A 15786-nucleotide genomic window follows, 5' to 3' on the forward strand; every position below is an offset into this window, starting at 1 on the left:
TAAGATGCCTGAGGAATCTGCCTAAACATTTTATTCAAAACCTTGCCTTAAATCATTTATTTTGGACAGTGTACTTGGAAACTGACAACCATGTAGCATTAACACATAAAGTATGGTACACCTTATCTGCAATTAAAAACATGTTTGGGTGAAGAGAAGGAAGATTTATAGTTGATGTAGCAGTTTTCTTTTGATTTATCTGCAAAAAGAGCCCACTCCAACGAAAACGTTAGCACATTTTATTACAAAACGAAGACATCAGTCTGGAATCTGGTGCCAACCATATCTTGTAAATGATCACAAACGTGAGAGTTGGCAGTGACATCTGGGCCTACACGAAACACTCACCTCCACCACAAAGAAGCAGCAACACCATGCTTTCCATCCACAGCCTTTATTGTCTTTACACGTGAACATCCCCGAGCCTCCGTGACCCACCTGACCATAGTTTTTAGAGACTATAAATATATATATAAAAAGAAATAAGTAAAAGACTTATAATCGACAAAAAAAGAAAAAGAAGCATTTACAACACGTTAGGTAGCCTATTAGATTGATGAGGGCAGTCCCTTTTGCTTGTATTCAGAAAATAACTTCAAATTTCCAACAGTGATTCTTATCTTTAATGGAACTCTTAATAATGGGAAATTTTACGAAAAAGAAAAAAAAAGCACAAGGAAATAGAATGCTCTTGCTAACAATGTTGCCAAATAAAATACAATTAGGAAAGCCGGTTTGATGACAACGGCTAGAAAAACGCCACATCACAGTACGCCAAGGGGGAAAGCAACTTAAAACGTCTGCATAAATACGCATGGCCACCGCCAGATAATACCAAACTTTAGTAGCAGTGTCTTCCAAACTTTAGAAATAAGTTGCTGCCATGTTACGGTCAAAATTATTCTCAGAATATAACGGCACTCTGTCTTGTATGCCAATGCAAGACAAGACAAGTTGAGAGCCAAGGCTTCCCAGCACCTTGTAAGATCTCACTTTCTGCCACCCCGCCAGGGAAGCCAGGTGCTGCACTTGGTTAGCCGGTAGATCTCAGAACAATGTGCTACAGCGCCACCTTGTGTACCAACATGTGTACCAACATGTGTGACCAGAGCAGTATCCAAAGTATTGGCTTTTCATTATTCCATTTGAGTAGTTTGTAGATCACAGTTACAACTGTCCCAGAAATCCCACCGGGAGATGTAGTTGCGACAAAGGAAAGTCAAATGCACCAGTTGCTTGGCAATCTTGTATAAAAGGGATAAGACGAACAGATCACGTATATTAATTATACAAAAGCCAGGAGGAAAAAACTTTACCAGTTTAAAATGGCTGTCCGTTTCTAAATGCATATATTTTTGTAATTCGGATAAAGAATTTGGTTTCACAAAAGGTTTGCATATTTGGTATACCTTTTACGAAGGAATTGTTCAGTTTGTAGTGGTACCAATTCCTCTATATCAGGCCAGTCAAAAGAATACGAATTAGGTTGAGCCTGAACAGTTTAAAAGCTTTCTGAAGTCCCGCCCCCCTTACACTAACTTTACAACACCATCCCTGGCCTGTGTCAACCAGAAGGTGCATGTCTGAAAAAGTTGTATATAAATATGACTGTCTGCAGTCATTAGTATGTACACACGATTTGGGATGTTGGAAACGGTTCAACAAAGACGCACAACTTTAGGGTGAGCTCCCCCATGCACTGAATGCAGTTAGCAGAAGTGAATTAAAAAAAACTAAACTAAAGTGGCCGTACAGACCTCAAAGTCTCAAATAAAGTACTATTAATCACTGAGAACAGGCTATGAAGAAAGAATGGGGAGGAACGCAACGCTGAAAAGATGACTCCTGATGGTGGATGTGGCTGGACTGTGTGTTTGGCCTGAGGAAAGAGAGGAGACACTGATAGACTAGACAGGGTGTGTTAACACAGATGGCAAATACAAATCAGAGGGTCACTGTTCACAAGTACCGTATCTGCTTCTTCCTCGGGGGGGGGGGGATCATTTACCAACCTATAGGTCGGGCCAAATCACACTTGTTAGCAAAAAAACATGCTCCGAGGTCAGAATTTCGAAGATGTCATGTGTTTTTAAGAGCTTGTGAGTCATTCTCATCACCTGAAATGATTATTTATTTTGGTTTCGAAAAGAAAAAAAAGAAAAAAATTAAATTAAACATGTTACAAATATAAATCAGTTTTAGATCTTTTTTTCTTCTTCTTCGAATGTTTGTTTTTCAAAATACAAAAAAAACCAAAATAAAAACATTTCCCCAGACAAAGACTTGACTTGAGTCCTGTTTGTCTAGCTGTGGGAGGAGGAGGAGGAGGAGGAGGAGGTCGGAGGTTCTCCAGTATTTTGTCATACCTGGTGCAGAAATTAAAGTACAAAAAAAAACAAAAAAAAACAAAGAAGCACCGTGGTCTTCATCGTTGTTTCTGCCTCTTGGAATGCCGCTGGCTGGACTGCTCCTCGTCGCTGCTCCTTCTCCCTCGCTCCCCCCGCCGCCGAGTTCTCCGCGCCTCCCGCTCGCTATCGCTCTCCTGTTCCTTGTAATCCCGCTTGGACGAGGTGGCCGCCGAGCGCTTGCTCCTTCTCCGGCTGCTCCCCTCCTCTTCGTCGCTCCCGCTCTCCTCCTCCTCGGGGTCACTGGCGTCGCCCTTCGTCTTCGGCTTGGCCTTCCTCCCCTGCGCCGACGTGTCTCTCCTGGACCGGGTCGACTTGCCGTTCTGCCCCTTCTTCGAACCCTTCCGCTTTTTCTCCTCCACTGCCTCGTCAATCTTGTCCTCTTCCTCCTCCTCCTCCTCTTCCTCCGAGCTGGCGGGCACCCGGCTGACGCGTTTGCGCGAGCGGCGCCGCAGGTAGCTGAGGCCGGGCAGCAGCTTGTGGAGCAGCTCGGTGAAGCTCTGCTCCGTCTTGGCCATGCAGGCCAGCACGGGGCTGCTGTTCTGGTTGTACTCCTCCGCGTTGGAGAACACCAGCTTCAGGTCCTCCAGGAAGTCCTGGGCGTGGCGGTACGAGCCCTGGGAGAACTTGCCCAGCATGGTCTGGAAGTCCATGGGCGTGGAGATGACCTCCAGGTAGTCCTCTGCCTCTTCCAGCGATACAGGCTCCCTGGGGGGGGGGGTGTTAGGAACAGTGCGCGTTAACGAAACCGGCTCAACAAGGTCCTCTGTCCACTAGTGTAATGTTTTGAGCAGCGCTTTCTCTGCTGTTGATTAGAAGTTGGTAGCTGGCTACTGTATCCAGTTAAGAATTTCGTATATAAAAAAATATAAATATATATTTTTTTATAAAAAAAATAATGGACCATCAAATATACCTCAAAAGTCCACAGCGAGATTAATAACACCATATTTTCTGTGTTTACCTGAAGGGCCAGCTGTGGCGGAACTTGATCAGTTTCTGCAGGATCTCCTCACAGCGCTCAAGTTCCTGTGTCTGCCTGCGTACTCCGGACTTGGAGTTCAGACGCACCTGCACACACACACACACACACACACACACACACACACACAGAAAAACGCACACACAAGCACAAACAGGATGAGCTACTGATTCACACATTGTATGAATACTACAGAAAGTAGATTAGGGCTGGGTGATTTGTCCTAAGAATATAATCTAGAACCTTTTTAAAGAAACAGACAATTTTCCCAGTTTTGCAGTTCAACCATTTCACTAAACGTGGGAAAGTAAAAATGCTAATTAAAACAATTAAAATGACCCAAATCCTGTACTAGTCATATCTTTGACAATTGCAGATGGACTGAGTAGCAAAATAATTTATTTTGTTTAAATGTTGAAAATCCAATTGTAAACCAATAAGGGTTAAGGTGTAGGCTGTGGGAACAGAAATGTAGGGTAGATGCGTTTTGGTTTTTAAAACCGATTTTCAATAGTGGCATTTCAGATATGCTCATTGAATCTTGAGAATGCGTAAATATATTTTAGAAGTGGTTCCGTCATTGACTTGGATGACCCTAGTCACAGAAAATACTGCAACTAAATAACATAGTCAATCTGAAGCAGACTCTCCAATTAGGTTATGCTTGTTTCTTACCAGTTCATCGATGTCTGCTGGGAAGTTGGGGCCAGACTTCGACTTGGTACCCCGTCCACTGGGGGGCGACTGCTTCTTCGACTTGCTCTTGGATGTCTTCGCGACCTTCGAGGATTGTTTTATCTTCTTCCTTGGTCTCACTGTAAAATAAGACCGGTTCGTTTATGAAAGGCTTTACAGTTTCAATGGTGTTATGCATTATCAAACTCTAATATGACATTTTTATGCGATGCTTATTTTGTTGGAACATTTTAAGAATTTAGATAAGAATGTTTGACCAATTTAGCATTGAACAAATGCAAACGTCTGCATGTGTGAATGAAGTTGGGGTCCACTGAGTGAGTTCTATGGATGGGCATAGACAATTGAACTGTCTATTCGATTCTCTTTCTCCCCCATTGTCTTGGTAGAGACAAGCTGGGGGACGGGGGGGGGGACGGACGACGACTATGGGATGGTTGAAGGAGCAGGAGACAACCATGTCAGGGAGCTTTAACCTCAGCCCTCCGGACACAATGGTGCCTCACGACCTTGACCGGGGGGTCTGAACCAACACAGGAACGACCTGCCACATACTCTCAGTCAAGCCAGGCTGAAGGCCTGGGACATCAAAGCATGGCATTGGCCTGAGCAATTCCGCACACCACTGAGTCAGGGGAGGACTGGGGGGGATGGGGGCAGTGGACTAATTCTTCTCCATTGCATTCCTGCCAATCCAAAATCAACCGCAGCATTTCCCTCACTGGAATCTCTTTAGCTTCACCCGTTGGTGCTCAACAAAACAGGTTTATACGATACCACACAAGCTCCAGGCTGAGACGGTTGGACCATGGATTGTTAATGTTCTTTAATTAGAACCGTAGCTCTCATATCGGAAAAATCTGTCTAAAAAGACAATATGTCCAAACACACATTTTCCGATGTGTTTAAAGAGCTTTGCAAATCATGAGGGTTGTAAATTAATGGAACCGGCTTGTGCAAAACATGTGCTTTCTGACTTTAATAGGCTCACAACACGGGGATCCTTCTCTAATAAAACAGAAAGACAGTGTTTCTCACGGATACTCACAGCTGTGGCCAATGGCCTTGTAGTCCTTATCGTCTTCATCGTCCTCGTCTTCCTCCTCAGAGTCTTCATCTTCTTCTTCCTCTTCTTCATCCTCCTCCTCATCAGTGTCTTCGTTATAATTCCTGTCCCACAGAGAGTAGGATCACAAAAAACGATTTGTAGTATTACAGCAAGAAAGGGATCAAAAGAGCAAAAACGACACCAAACTAAAAACCTGAATTACAGATGCCCATGAGGCCTAGTAGGACAGCAAAGTATGCAAGAAATTACAAAATAGCATTACACAGCGTAAATTAACATGACGCATGACGCCCCCACTAATGAGATGGCCCCTCATTATCTAACCGGGACACAGCAGGGGAGGGCACTGGGAGGGAGATGGTGGGGTTTACCTTCCTCTGGAACAGCGGCGGGCCACCAGGGGCTGGCAGGCCGGGCACAGCCACTCGCCAGCGGGGATGCGGTACAGCGCCGGGCGCAGGCAGAACAGGTGGAAGGCCTTGTTGCACTCGTCGCACAGGATGAGCTTCTCGTCGTCTCCTGCAAGACGTCAGGGGGTGTGGGGTGAGACGGCGGGACAGAGAGAAACCACCTTTTCCTACAGCTACGCTCACTGAAGCGGTGGCGAGTCACCATGGAACATTGCCGCATTTTTCTATAGCTGCACTTAATACAATTGCTTTAGAGAGTCAATTGAATACATATTGCGACGATGGAAAGGGAAAGTAAAACTATTCACAAACTGTCACTTAACCTGTCGCCTGCAAACTGTTACTACGATGACACGGGTCGTGCATGGTGAGTCAACAAACACAGATGTAACATCTAGGTTCCTGAGTTTGAAAGTTCGCTAGAACCTCTGCAGGGCCAAGTGCCTGTGTGCCCTAGAGAAGAGAGCCCCTGTGTTTGATACTTGTGCGTTTACACCTGTTCACCTGGGGGCCTGGAGGCCTGCATGTAGACCTGCCTGACACTACTAGTCTGCCCTGCACTGCGCAGTCTGCCACGCTGTCTGGGGCTCAACTCCCCCAGCAGGAGGACAGCGTGGCGCTGTGGGAGCGCTAGACGGAGAGCAGAAAGCAACCAGTCAGCAGGATGTAACACGTCTGGCTCCTTTTAAGCGCAGTCACGTCGCCCCTGAGTCTATTGGGACGAAAAATGAATGGGGCAATGTAAGCTTGCTCGGGTTGCTTTTTCAGAGAAGAACCTGCTTCGAGGAACGGCGTTCCGCTGACACCTACTGCTACTGGAGGAACGGCGTTCCGCTGACACCTACTGGTAGGAACTAGTGTAGCATTCATTGAATAAAGTCTGGCTGATCATGCAAAAGTTTAAATGTGTACACAGTACAGGTTCATCTACCTAATGATTAGACCAAAACAAAATGTAACTATCCACTAGTAAAAGATTTACATTTTTGTAGCAGCATCGAGGACGCATCAGCCAGCGGTCGCCTACCTTTCCGGCGGCAGACTTTGCAGCGGGCGTTCTCGGCGGACATGTCCCACTTGATGCAGGCGTCCAGCATGCCGAGCAGGACGTGCATGCGGGAGAAGGTCTGAGCCTCGCGGATGGTGGTCTTCCACTTCTCTACAGCGGTAGCAACCTGCGGAGACACGGGTGGGTCTCGGTTAATTACACCGGTGGGACTTTTAAACTAGACCCACTGCTCCTCTTGACTATATAATGCAAAAGACACCTCCATGAGGAGGCGTCTTTTGCATTATATAGTCAAGAGGAGCAGTGGCCTCTAATATGACTCCTCCAATAGGTCTGAGCACTTTAAGAGCATGTTGATACATATCAACGTGACACAGCGGGATCAACGTCTACAGGCGGCCAAAACAGTGAACCGAACGAGTGTCCAAGAGAATTAATTCCGTTCTTTCCGACATGATTCATAACTCTGACGTTAGTTTTGGCACTTCTTTTTTTTTTTTTTAATTTTTTTTTTTACACGGGCCGTTTCCCCCCGGATCGTCTTAACGACTCCCCGCTTTGGCTGCGGTCCAACCCTAGGGAGCTCCTTCCTCACCCTGGCCTCCTCCGCCAGCTTCTTCTCCTCGTCCACCTCCTCCGCCTTGCTGCTGCTAGCGCCGCCGCTCTCCTCGCCAGCCTGCTTCTTCTTCTTCTTCTGCTTGGGCGCCATGAAGCCCTGCAGGAACTTCTTGATCACACACGCCTGGATGGTGATGATGCACTCGCCAAAGTCCTTCAGGCTCTCCATCTTGGACACCTGTGTGGACACGAAGGTAGGGATGAGCTCACAGGAGTATGACGGGGAAGTACCGCCCAAATAACTGTTTGTAGAAACACAACAAACAATACAAATGGGGAAACAATTAATCCCCTTGTGTAATCGGCATAATGTCAGCTACCCATTTCCTTATAGTCGATGGTCACAATCGATCAACGTCATATAGCCAGACAGACGCCCTCACCTCATCCTCAATGTCTGTGTTGTCTTCCAGGTATCCCAGTCCTCCTTTCTGGAGCCTGGAGGCAACCTCCAGGATGTCGCTGCGCAGGTACTTGAGCAGCTCCTGGTGGCCGTGGCAGGTCCTGAGGCCCGGCTTTACCTTGCGGCTCAGGTGGATGGAGTGGAGGATGTCCTGGTATCTGTGGACGGGCAAAACATCGCCGTCAACATCACTCAAACTCCAAAAATTAAACCAGGAACTAGCGTATGCACCTCCTTCCGTATATACGGCGTACACGTTCACCTGTTCTGTATCTTGGCCTTGAGCTCGCTCTCTCTGACCCCCTGAGGATGCAGACTCTCGACCAGCTCCTCCAGATCTGCTGCAGTTTCACACACAAACCTGCACACCGTCCGCAAAAAAAAAACCTGTTGAGCTAGAGCCATAAAGTTGTGACGGATACATATGCTGTATCCTAACCCAAGCTCAAAACTCGGACCTGGAGTGTGGCGGACAGCATGCCCTTACCAGAGGTTTTGTCCCTGCTTGGGCACCGTGGTCTGTGTACGGACGTCGGCGGCCGGCCCCGTCTGAGCAGTTTCACTCATACCCCCGTCTGTGCTGCCGTCGTCGTCGTCCTTCTCCCCTCCTGGAACACAGATCACCATCGAACATCAAACAACCCACTCTGCAGGAATCAAAAAGTCGGTAACTAAAACGAGCAGGTCAGCGGTGGCCGTAGTGTGCGGACGGTAACACTGTCGGACTGAGGGACACAATGCTCACCATCGTCTTCCTCTTCTTCCTCCTGCTCAGAGTGCTTCTCTTCGACGGGGAGGGTGTAGCTGTAGTCGATGCTCTCATGGACCCAGCCCTTCTCGATGTAAAGCCCGGGGATCACGTCACAGAACAGCCAATACCTGACAAAGAAGAGAGGGACAGCTATTAGCAACATTCTTGTGTGCTTACATTAATATTTATATTGTACTTTGTTCAAATAAAAATTGAAATGAGTTAAGTTTTTTAAAAAAAATTAATCCAAAAAAATCTGGTGAAACTCGAGTTTTTGCAATTAGCCAAAATGACACGGCAATTATCTAGATAGGGCCAAATACAAATGGCAATGGCCAGTGTTATAACTGGTTAGTCCACCAGAGACGGCACTGTTTCTGTAGTTCCCTGTTGTTGCTGACGAAGACAGAGATCCTGTCAAACCCCATTGCCAGTACTATGCGGATGCTACGCTGCGTTGCCGGTTGCTCCTGACCTGTTGTGGTTCCTGTCCGTGCCGAGCGGCGACCTGCGCAGCACCAGCTTGGCCTTGCCGATCCCGTCCTGGAAGGCCCTCTCAGCGCTAGCCTTTTGTTTACGGTTGCGCTCCTCCTCCGCCTCCTTCTCCATGCGTTCTGCAAATCAAGTTTTAACATGACAACGCATTGAGAGTTTACAATCACACGGGCACCAACACGAAAAACAAGCTAAATGAGTACATCAACGATGCGTACCATCCCTCCGACGACAAGGAGGACCACAAATGAGGGAGACCCCGGCTCACCTTTGTTCAGCCGGTCGTGCTCCTCTTTGTCCTTCTTGGCCTGCAGTGCCATCAGCCTCCTGCTCTTCACGGAGCTGATCATGTCCTCCGCGTCGGGCTCCGCCTCCGCCTTCACCTCCTTCTTGGCGCTCCCTTCCTTCTTCTTTTCCGTCTTATCAGCTTTGGGCGTGCCTCCTTCCTCTTTCACTGTGGATCCCACAAACAAGACCAGGCTGAAGCCTCGTGTGCTGCCGTGCGAGTGAGCATTACAAAGCTCTAAATCATTTTGGACGAGTTCAAGTACAACACAAACACTACTTCAACATCGCATAATTCTTTTTTTAAATTCACGTGTTTAAAAACTGACCTTTTTCCTCCAGCTCCTTGCGGCGCATCTTCTCGGCCTTCTTGCGGTCGTTGACCTCCTTCAGCGTGGCCAGGCGCTCCTTCCAGAGCTCGGCCGAGCGCTGCTGTATGGCGTCCACGTGGTCCTCCACCGAGTACGTCATGAGGATGCGGTGGCACAGGGCCACCAGGAGGCTCACCTTCTCCTGGGGGTTCAGCTCAAACACCTCCGCCGTCTCCAGCCTCTCCAGGAACTCGCTGGTCACCACGTCGTCGAAGCCGCCCAGCACGCCCCAGTCTTCCGAGCCCTGGACGCTCTCCTCGCCGTGGGCGTCGAAGGGCCGCAGGCACAGCCGCACCAGCTCCGACACCGAGTGCATGGTGAGCGGGATCTCCGACAGGGGGATGTCCAGCTCGCTGTACCCCTCGGCCAGCTCGTCCTGCAGCAGCGTCTGCAGCAGCACCACAAGCACGCGGTTCAAGTAGAGGAAGCCGGCGTCTTCCCCGGCCAGGGCGTCCATAAGGGCGCCGGCCGTGATGGGGTACTGGTCCTCCGGCATCAGCAGCCCGGCGTAGCAGTTGAGGAAGTCGACCACCATGGCCACGTCTCCGAACAGGGCGTTGGGCAGCCCCTCGGGCATGTCCACCAGCCGGAACGCCGGGAGGTTCTTGCCGCCGTCAATCTCCTGGTCCTCGTAGCGACGGGACTGCTCGCGGCGCACCAGCATCTCCTTCTCGCGGCGCTCTTTGGCCTTCTCCCGCAGCTTCTCCTTGATCTCCTCGCGCCTCTTCTTCAGCTCCTCCTGCTTCTCCTCCTCGCTCATGGCCGCCCAGCGCCTCTTTTGCTCGAGCAGCTCCCAGCGCTTCTGCACCAGGTCCCGGAGCTCCTCCGGCAGCCTGCCCCGGTCGTCCGCCGACAGGGTTTTGGCGGCCTTGGAGATGAGGGTGGACATGGCGTTCCTCTTGTCCTCCTTGCCCTTGTTCTCCTTGTAATAGCGAAGGAGGTGGAGGGCCATGGGGGGCAGAGGCTTGCCCAGTTTGGGTGTCATACCCGTGTTGCGGACCCTCTTCTTGGGGCTCCCCGTGGGGGGGCTCTTGGCCAGATGGAGGAGGGTCATCTGCTTCATCTTGGGGGTCTTGGGACCAGATTTTCCGTCCTTTTTGAGACCGTTGAGCTTCTTATCGCCGGTCTTTCCTGCTTTCTTGTCAATCGTTTTTTTACTTGATTTTGGTGTGGAGGGGGTTTTGCCATCTCCTTTCTTAGGCGTTCCAGAGTTTTTCACTTTAAGCGGGGAGCCGTTCATCTTCTAAAATAGACAAGACTTTTATTTTGGACTCCAAACCCATAAGTAACAACTAATAGCTCCCATGAACTAAACATAGAATTACAATGTGGACCGACTTACCTGCATGTGTCCCCAGATAGTGGGACTAAGGGGCATGGTGAGGGAGGCTTTCTTCTTCTTTTTCTTCTTCTCCTCCTCTCCCTTCTCATTTCCTGACTCCTCACTCTGGGTGTCTGAGGTCTTCAGCTTTTTACTAGCTTTAGCCTCAGGAGACGAGAGACTCTTCCGCTTAGTGGACGGATTTTCAGCCAAAAACTAAAAAACAAATGGGGCAAGGATTAAAGTGGACACAACATATAAAAAAAATAAAAAATAAAAAATCAATAAAAAAAAATCACACAACTCTAAATGATCAAACATACAGACAAGCAAAGTATGTTACCTTTTGTGGATCGAGGAGGAAGTCACTGAATTTGCTGGGGAGGTTGAATTTTTTGACAAGTTCATCCTCCACCACCCAGGGGGCGCTTTCACCCATGCCCAGCCTGAGAGCGTAGTGCCTGATGAAGTAACGCATGATCTCCTTGGTCGGCGGACGCTCTGATCTGAACAGACTTTCTACCGGAACACTGCTGATCACCTGGGAGGGGAACCAGATCAATGGAAATCAATGACAAGATCAGCACAGACTTGAATACATAAGTACCTAAATCGACATATTCTAGGATTATATTTATTCAATGTGAATGTGTCAAAGAGAGGAAAACAAAAAAATATTTATTACAATATTAAAAGACATTAAAAGATATGTAAAGTAGGTTTTTTTTATAACTACACCTAATGGGACATGAAGATTTGTCCAACAATCTGACAATAGACTGCCTGGTCATAAAGTGACCAGGCAGGAACATAATCAGTGACAAAAGAACAAAAAGGACATAGTTGTGCAGTAAGGGTTTTCGGACACATAATGTCCCTAAAACCAGCTTGACAAATGACACCAAAATTAAAGCAAAGCAAAGGAAACATACCTTATCTTCAGTGATGAGTTTGACGTCATACTTGAGAGGAAGGAATTTGGGCATCACCCATCTCTTCTTCTCTTCTTTCATAGCAGTGGTGGACTTCCTAGGCGAGCGTCGCGCCCGGTCACCTGATAAGTAACAGGAAAAAATGCTGTTAATTGTATTTTCAGACCACCATGTGCAGACAGCTATGCTTTTGTACTTTATAGGATCAAACGTGAAGTCGTTCACTACTTATTTTTAGGGAACTTTAATGAATATAACTTTAAACTAGGGCTGAACGATTCGGGGAAATAATCTACTTGCGATCATTTCAAGCAATAATGCGATTGCGATTTAGCATGTGATTTATTTTTTAAGTTCCTTAGGTTATGTATTATTCACTAAACAAGCAATAAACCATTCTATAGTATCACCAACACAACATTTGAAGCAGTCAACATATAAACTACTCCTTCCTTTAGGCAAGGCCTATGTGTTGATATGATTTGATGCATGAATTGATGGAACAATTTTATTTAACTAATGAATTGTGAAAGGAAAATTAAAACAAATCTTACTGATCTCCAATCAGTAAGCAATTCCCACACCCCCCAAGAAGAAAGTTACTTTAATTTTTTCCGCAGCCTTTGCGATTTGAAAATCGCGTTTCATTACATCGCAATGTTGGTTTGCATGGGATTTACCGTTCAGCTCTACTTGAAATGGTATACAAGTTGTTGACTCACTGAGACTCTCTCGCCGGCTGTCCTCCTCCTGGGGGGAGGGCTCCTTCCTCTGGTTCTCCTGGCTGGCGTTCTCCTTGTCGCTAGAAGGAGAGTCACACGCTCCTTCTAGCTTCTTCTCTGTGGTCTCACCGTCCTGATTCTCCGGGGGATGAATCTTCACCACCAACACGCGCATACTCTTGTCTTTCCCCACCTGAGCAGCATGCAACCAATAGAACACACGTAAGACCAGGCACCTTACTTATTTATTGGGAAACTGCAGTTTACCATTGATCTATTATATAAAAAAGGCGTTGAATTAGATCATTGACAAACAAAAACCGACGCATGTCTTATCTCCTGGCCAATTATACTCACCAAGAAGTCACATTCTTCATCCACAGCGTACTTTGTGAGGATCTCCATCCAGGCCATTTCAACAAGCTTGTCCAGGGACACCGTGTTGTGGTGAACCATCTCCAACACTGGCTTCTCAAACCATTTGGGATATTCTTCCAGGAGCCTGCGCACATAGAATATGAGTGAATTTATAGTGGGCATGTACTGTGTTTTAACTTCTTCATTCAAATATATGATACGTTTATTTCTCGAACATACAATTGTTTGACAGTCAGGGATTTTAGTTTAAAATATTTTCCAAGAATACTTCTCTCCAAATATGTCTGGCTAAAATAAGCAATAAAATATATTTATATTGTCATTCACAACAACAACAACAATCGCATTACAATGCTGGCAATGGAGACTACATAGAATTACATAACCCGTGTGGACTGACCGATAGGGGGAGCACTATCTCTTCATGGATATAAATACACAGCTTATATACAACTCATGATCCTGCCAAGCTTGGCAGTAGGCTAATGGATATTCATGTCATCCCTGCTGGACACTGACAAGGCCTTTTTCACCTCTTATCAAAGAAACGATAAAATGTAGACCTTGTCTCTGGTGTTGAATATGATCCAATCTGAACACGTTTGATAAATTGTTTACCAACAGAGCAAGCATCTCCCCACTGCCGGTGATGGCATGAATAAGGGGAAAGTGTGCGCTCACGCACACGCGCACACACACACACACACACTTACAGTTCGGTGACCTCCTGCTCTTCTTCCCATGCTTCGTTGTGAGTGAGTTGGCTGCTGCCAGTGCTCTTGCAGGTCCATATGCGCTCGTCATACCTCAGAAGACGGGCTTCATACTCTCTAGTTCAATTTTGTTAAGGAAATGGTATTAAGATGAATGCAGGGAGACAGTGGTGCTTAGACAAATTCCTCACTCACTGAAAATCTCACAGTAAAAGACTTGCCTCCTCCCACTGCACACTGATGTCACCAGCCCTCATTCATTATTAACAAATCAAGGACCAAGGACCAATGACGGATGAAGCAAGCACAGACAATGGCATTGCGCCCTGATTTACACAATTATCAAAGCCCAAATATGGTGTCTGTATTTAACTAAATTAAGGTTGGCATTTTCCCACTATTACAAAAATGGGACAGTGACATTAAAAACGTAATGCTTCCACTCCTCGTGTATGTACGGAATTTAAGCCACACCTGGGTTGATGAGTCAGAAAGGTTATGTCACATGTTACTTTAGGTCAAAGACATTTGAAAGAAATCCATAGTAAACTGCATACTTGCATAATAAATAAATAAATCAGTCTTATCTGTTTATAGTCTCACAAAGTGAAACTACTCACTGACGGTACAGAGAACCCAGTCAAGTTTGACGTCAACTTCTCGGAAATTGTAACGCATCAAGAAAAAGCGGTTGCCGGATAGAGAAAGCCAATTGATTAGCGGCGAGTTTCCATGTCTCGTTCACAATGGTCATCGTAACAAACTCACTGTCGAATTTCACTTAATGTTGCTTGTTTTTGTTTATCGTCTACGGCGTTAACTTTACCGTACCAAACAACGGCTAACGATGACAAAAGGACACATACGCTCAGGTTAAATGCGTTGATCCAAGTCACTGACAGGCCACACATCTCTCAGCAAACCCAAGTATCCAGCTCATTGAACAACACATTTACTCGCACGTCATGTACTTAACGTCTTCGTAATAGATCGACTTGTTTCCAGCGCCTAGCCGTGTGGCCTTTATATTAGCAGGCTGGCTACCCGAGCCTGTGAGCATACTGAACATGCGGACAAAACAATACATGATATAATGAGCACACCAACCTTCCTGTCTTCAAAGGGTACAGGAATTGCGCGTCTAATGATACAAATGTGTCTGGGTGAATGTTAAATCTGTCTGTTATCTAACCATTTAACATTGCATGCCAATGAATACATGTAGCAAGAGTGGACTTAAGACAGCAGGCAAGGATACTCTTTGTTCCTGAAGGCCTCCTTGGTGTGTTCGATGATGTAGACCTCCTCGTCTGGGCCTGCTGGTTCAGCTAGCGGCTTAGCAAGCGGATAAGGTTTCCGACCCAAAAGCGGTGCCATCGTGAACGCCAGATGGCACGGATGCCTGTTGTAAACTTAAACAATCGTACAAAAAACTAGCCAAACAAAATAAAATGACACGGCCTGAACATGTATCCGAGTGCCGTAAGATGTCAATGCCCGACGTTAGCACGTTGCACGCTAGCACCGGCAGGCCCGGCACAGCACTAAACGCGTAGCAGCTAGCTGGCTAATAGGAGCAGGCTGGGTCTCTAGCTCACTGCAAAACAATAATACTGCACTTCTGGCGACGGCGCTCATCGCATCCTTCGTGTAGACAAGGGTCGCAACGGCTTCGTTGGTTTTGAAGAAAAGTCCACCGAAGACCCTGTGTGGTTTAAGTTGCTCGGTTTGTGTTTGGAAAAGTTTTAGTTCCTCAAGAAGACGAAGAAGGAACGCAAGCTTCACCCAAATTGGAACTCGCGGCAAAAAACAAAGCTCCCTCCAGGAGGTCTTGCGCGCTTTGCATCCACTCTGTCGAAATTATGCCGTAAACGATCGTAACCGGTTGTATTCCTCGTAGTATGTACTTCATTAAGTCTGAATACTGATATGAAAAAATCTTCATAAAAAGTTAATTTATCATTCAAGAGGTTAGGTGTTCGGCGAAATGGCGGGAGTTTCTAGTCCACCGGCACAATTCCGTGAAACATCACAACTCCGTTTCCCCGGCAGCAAGCAGCGTCGCACGCATTAAACCCGCCCCCTAGCTCCGTTGATTGGTTGTAAGCATCCCATGCCCTCATCCAATATGGTCATAAGCAATCACTCATAGTGATGGTGTATTGTCAACCTTGGACCGCCCCTCCAAAAGAAAGTCGTGCCGTTCAGGGCGTCCTCAAAGGGAAT

General features: G+C 47.0%; 1 protein-coding gene across 2 annotated transcripts in view; it reads right to left on the reverse strand.

The window, feature by feature from the left end:
- Positions 1 to 15643, reverse strand: part of baz1b (bromodomain adjacent to zinc finger domain, 1B) — a 15791-nt gene extending 148 nt beyond the window's left edge. Inside the window, exons 1-21 of one of the 2 annotated variants that reach the window (XM_056610903.1) lie at positions 14819 to 15643; positions 13561 to 13677; positions 12827 to 12971; positions 12470 to 12662; positions 11748 to 11869; positions 11159 to 11356; positions 10837 to 11031; positions 9453 to 10734; positions 9107 to 9292; positions 8819 to 8957; positions 8338 to 8471; positions 8080 to 8200; positions 7855 to 7953; positions 7573 to 7750; positions 7167 to 7367; positions 6590 to 6737; positions 5524 to 5671; positions 5132 to 5253; positions 4063 to 4202; positions 3370 to 3476; positions 1 to 3113 (exon numbers count right to left, since the gene is read on the reverse strand). The exon at positions 1 to 3113 is cut by the window's left edge and continues 148 nt beyond it. In XM_056610903.1, coding sequence (XP_056466878.1) covers positions 2426 to 3113; positions 3370 to 3476; positions 4063 to 4202; positions 5132 to 5253; positions 5524 to 5671; positions 6590 to 6737; positions 7167 to 7367; positions 7573 to 7750; positions 7855 to 7953; positions 8080 to 8200; positions 8338 to 8471; positions 8819 to 8957; positions 9107 to 9292; positions 9453 to 10734; positions 10837 to 11031; positions 11159 to 11356; positions 11748 to 11869; positions 12470 to 12662; positions 12827 to 12971; positions 13561 to 13677; positions 14819 to 14937 — 4782 coding nt within the window. In that variant the 5' untranslated portion in view covers positions 14938 to 15643 and the 3' untranslated portion in view covers positions 1 to 2425. Of the gene's footprint in view, positions 3114 to 3369; positions 3477 to 4062; positions 4203 to 5131; positions 5254 to 5523; positions 5672 to 6589; positions 6738 to 7166; positions 7368 to 7572; positions 7751 to 7854; positions 7954 to 8079; positions 8201 to 8337; positions 8472 to 8818; positions 8958 to 9106; positions 9293 to 9452; positions 10738 to 10836; positions 11032 to 11158; positions 11357 to 11747; positions 11870 to 12469; positions 12663 to 12826; positions 12972 to 13560; positions 13678 to 14818 lie in introns of both variants that reach the window. The other variant, XM_056610902.1, reaches the window with a different exon arrangement.
- Between the last annotated feature and the right edge of the window lie 143 nt (positions 15644 to 15786).

Source organism: Gadus chalcogrammus, chromosome 16, assembly GCF_026213295.1.
Source record: "Gadus chalcogrammus isolate NIFS_2021 chromosome 16, NIFS_Gcha_1.0, whole genome shotgun sequence".
Lineage (NCBI taxonomy): Eukaryota > Metazoa > Chordata > Actinopteri > Gadiformes > Gadidae > Gadus > Gadus chalcogrammus.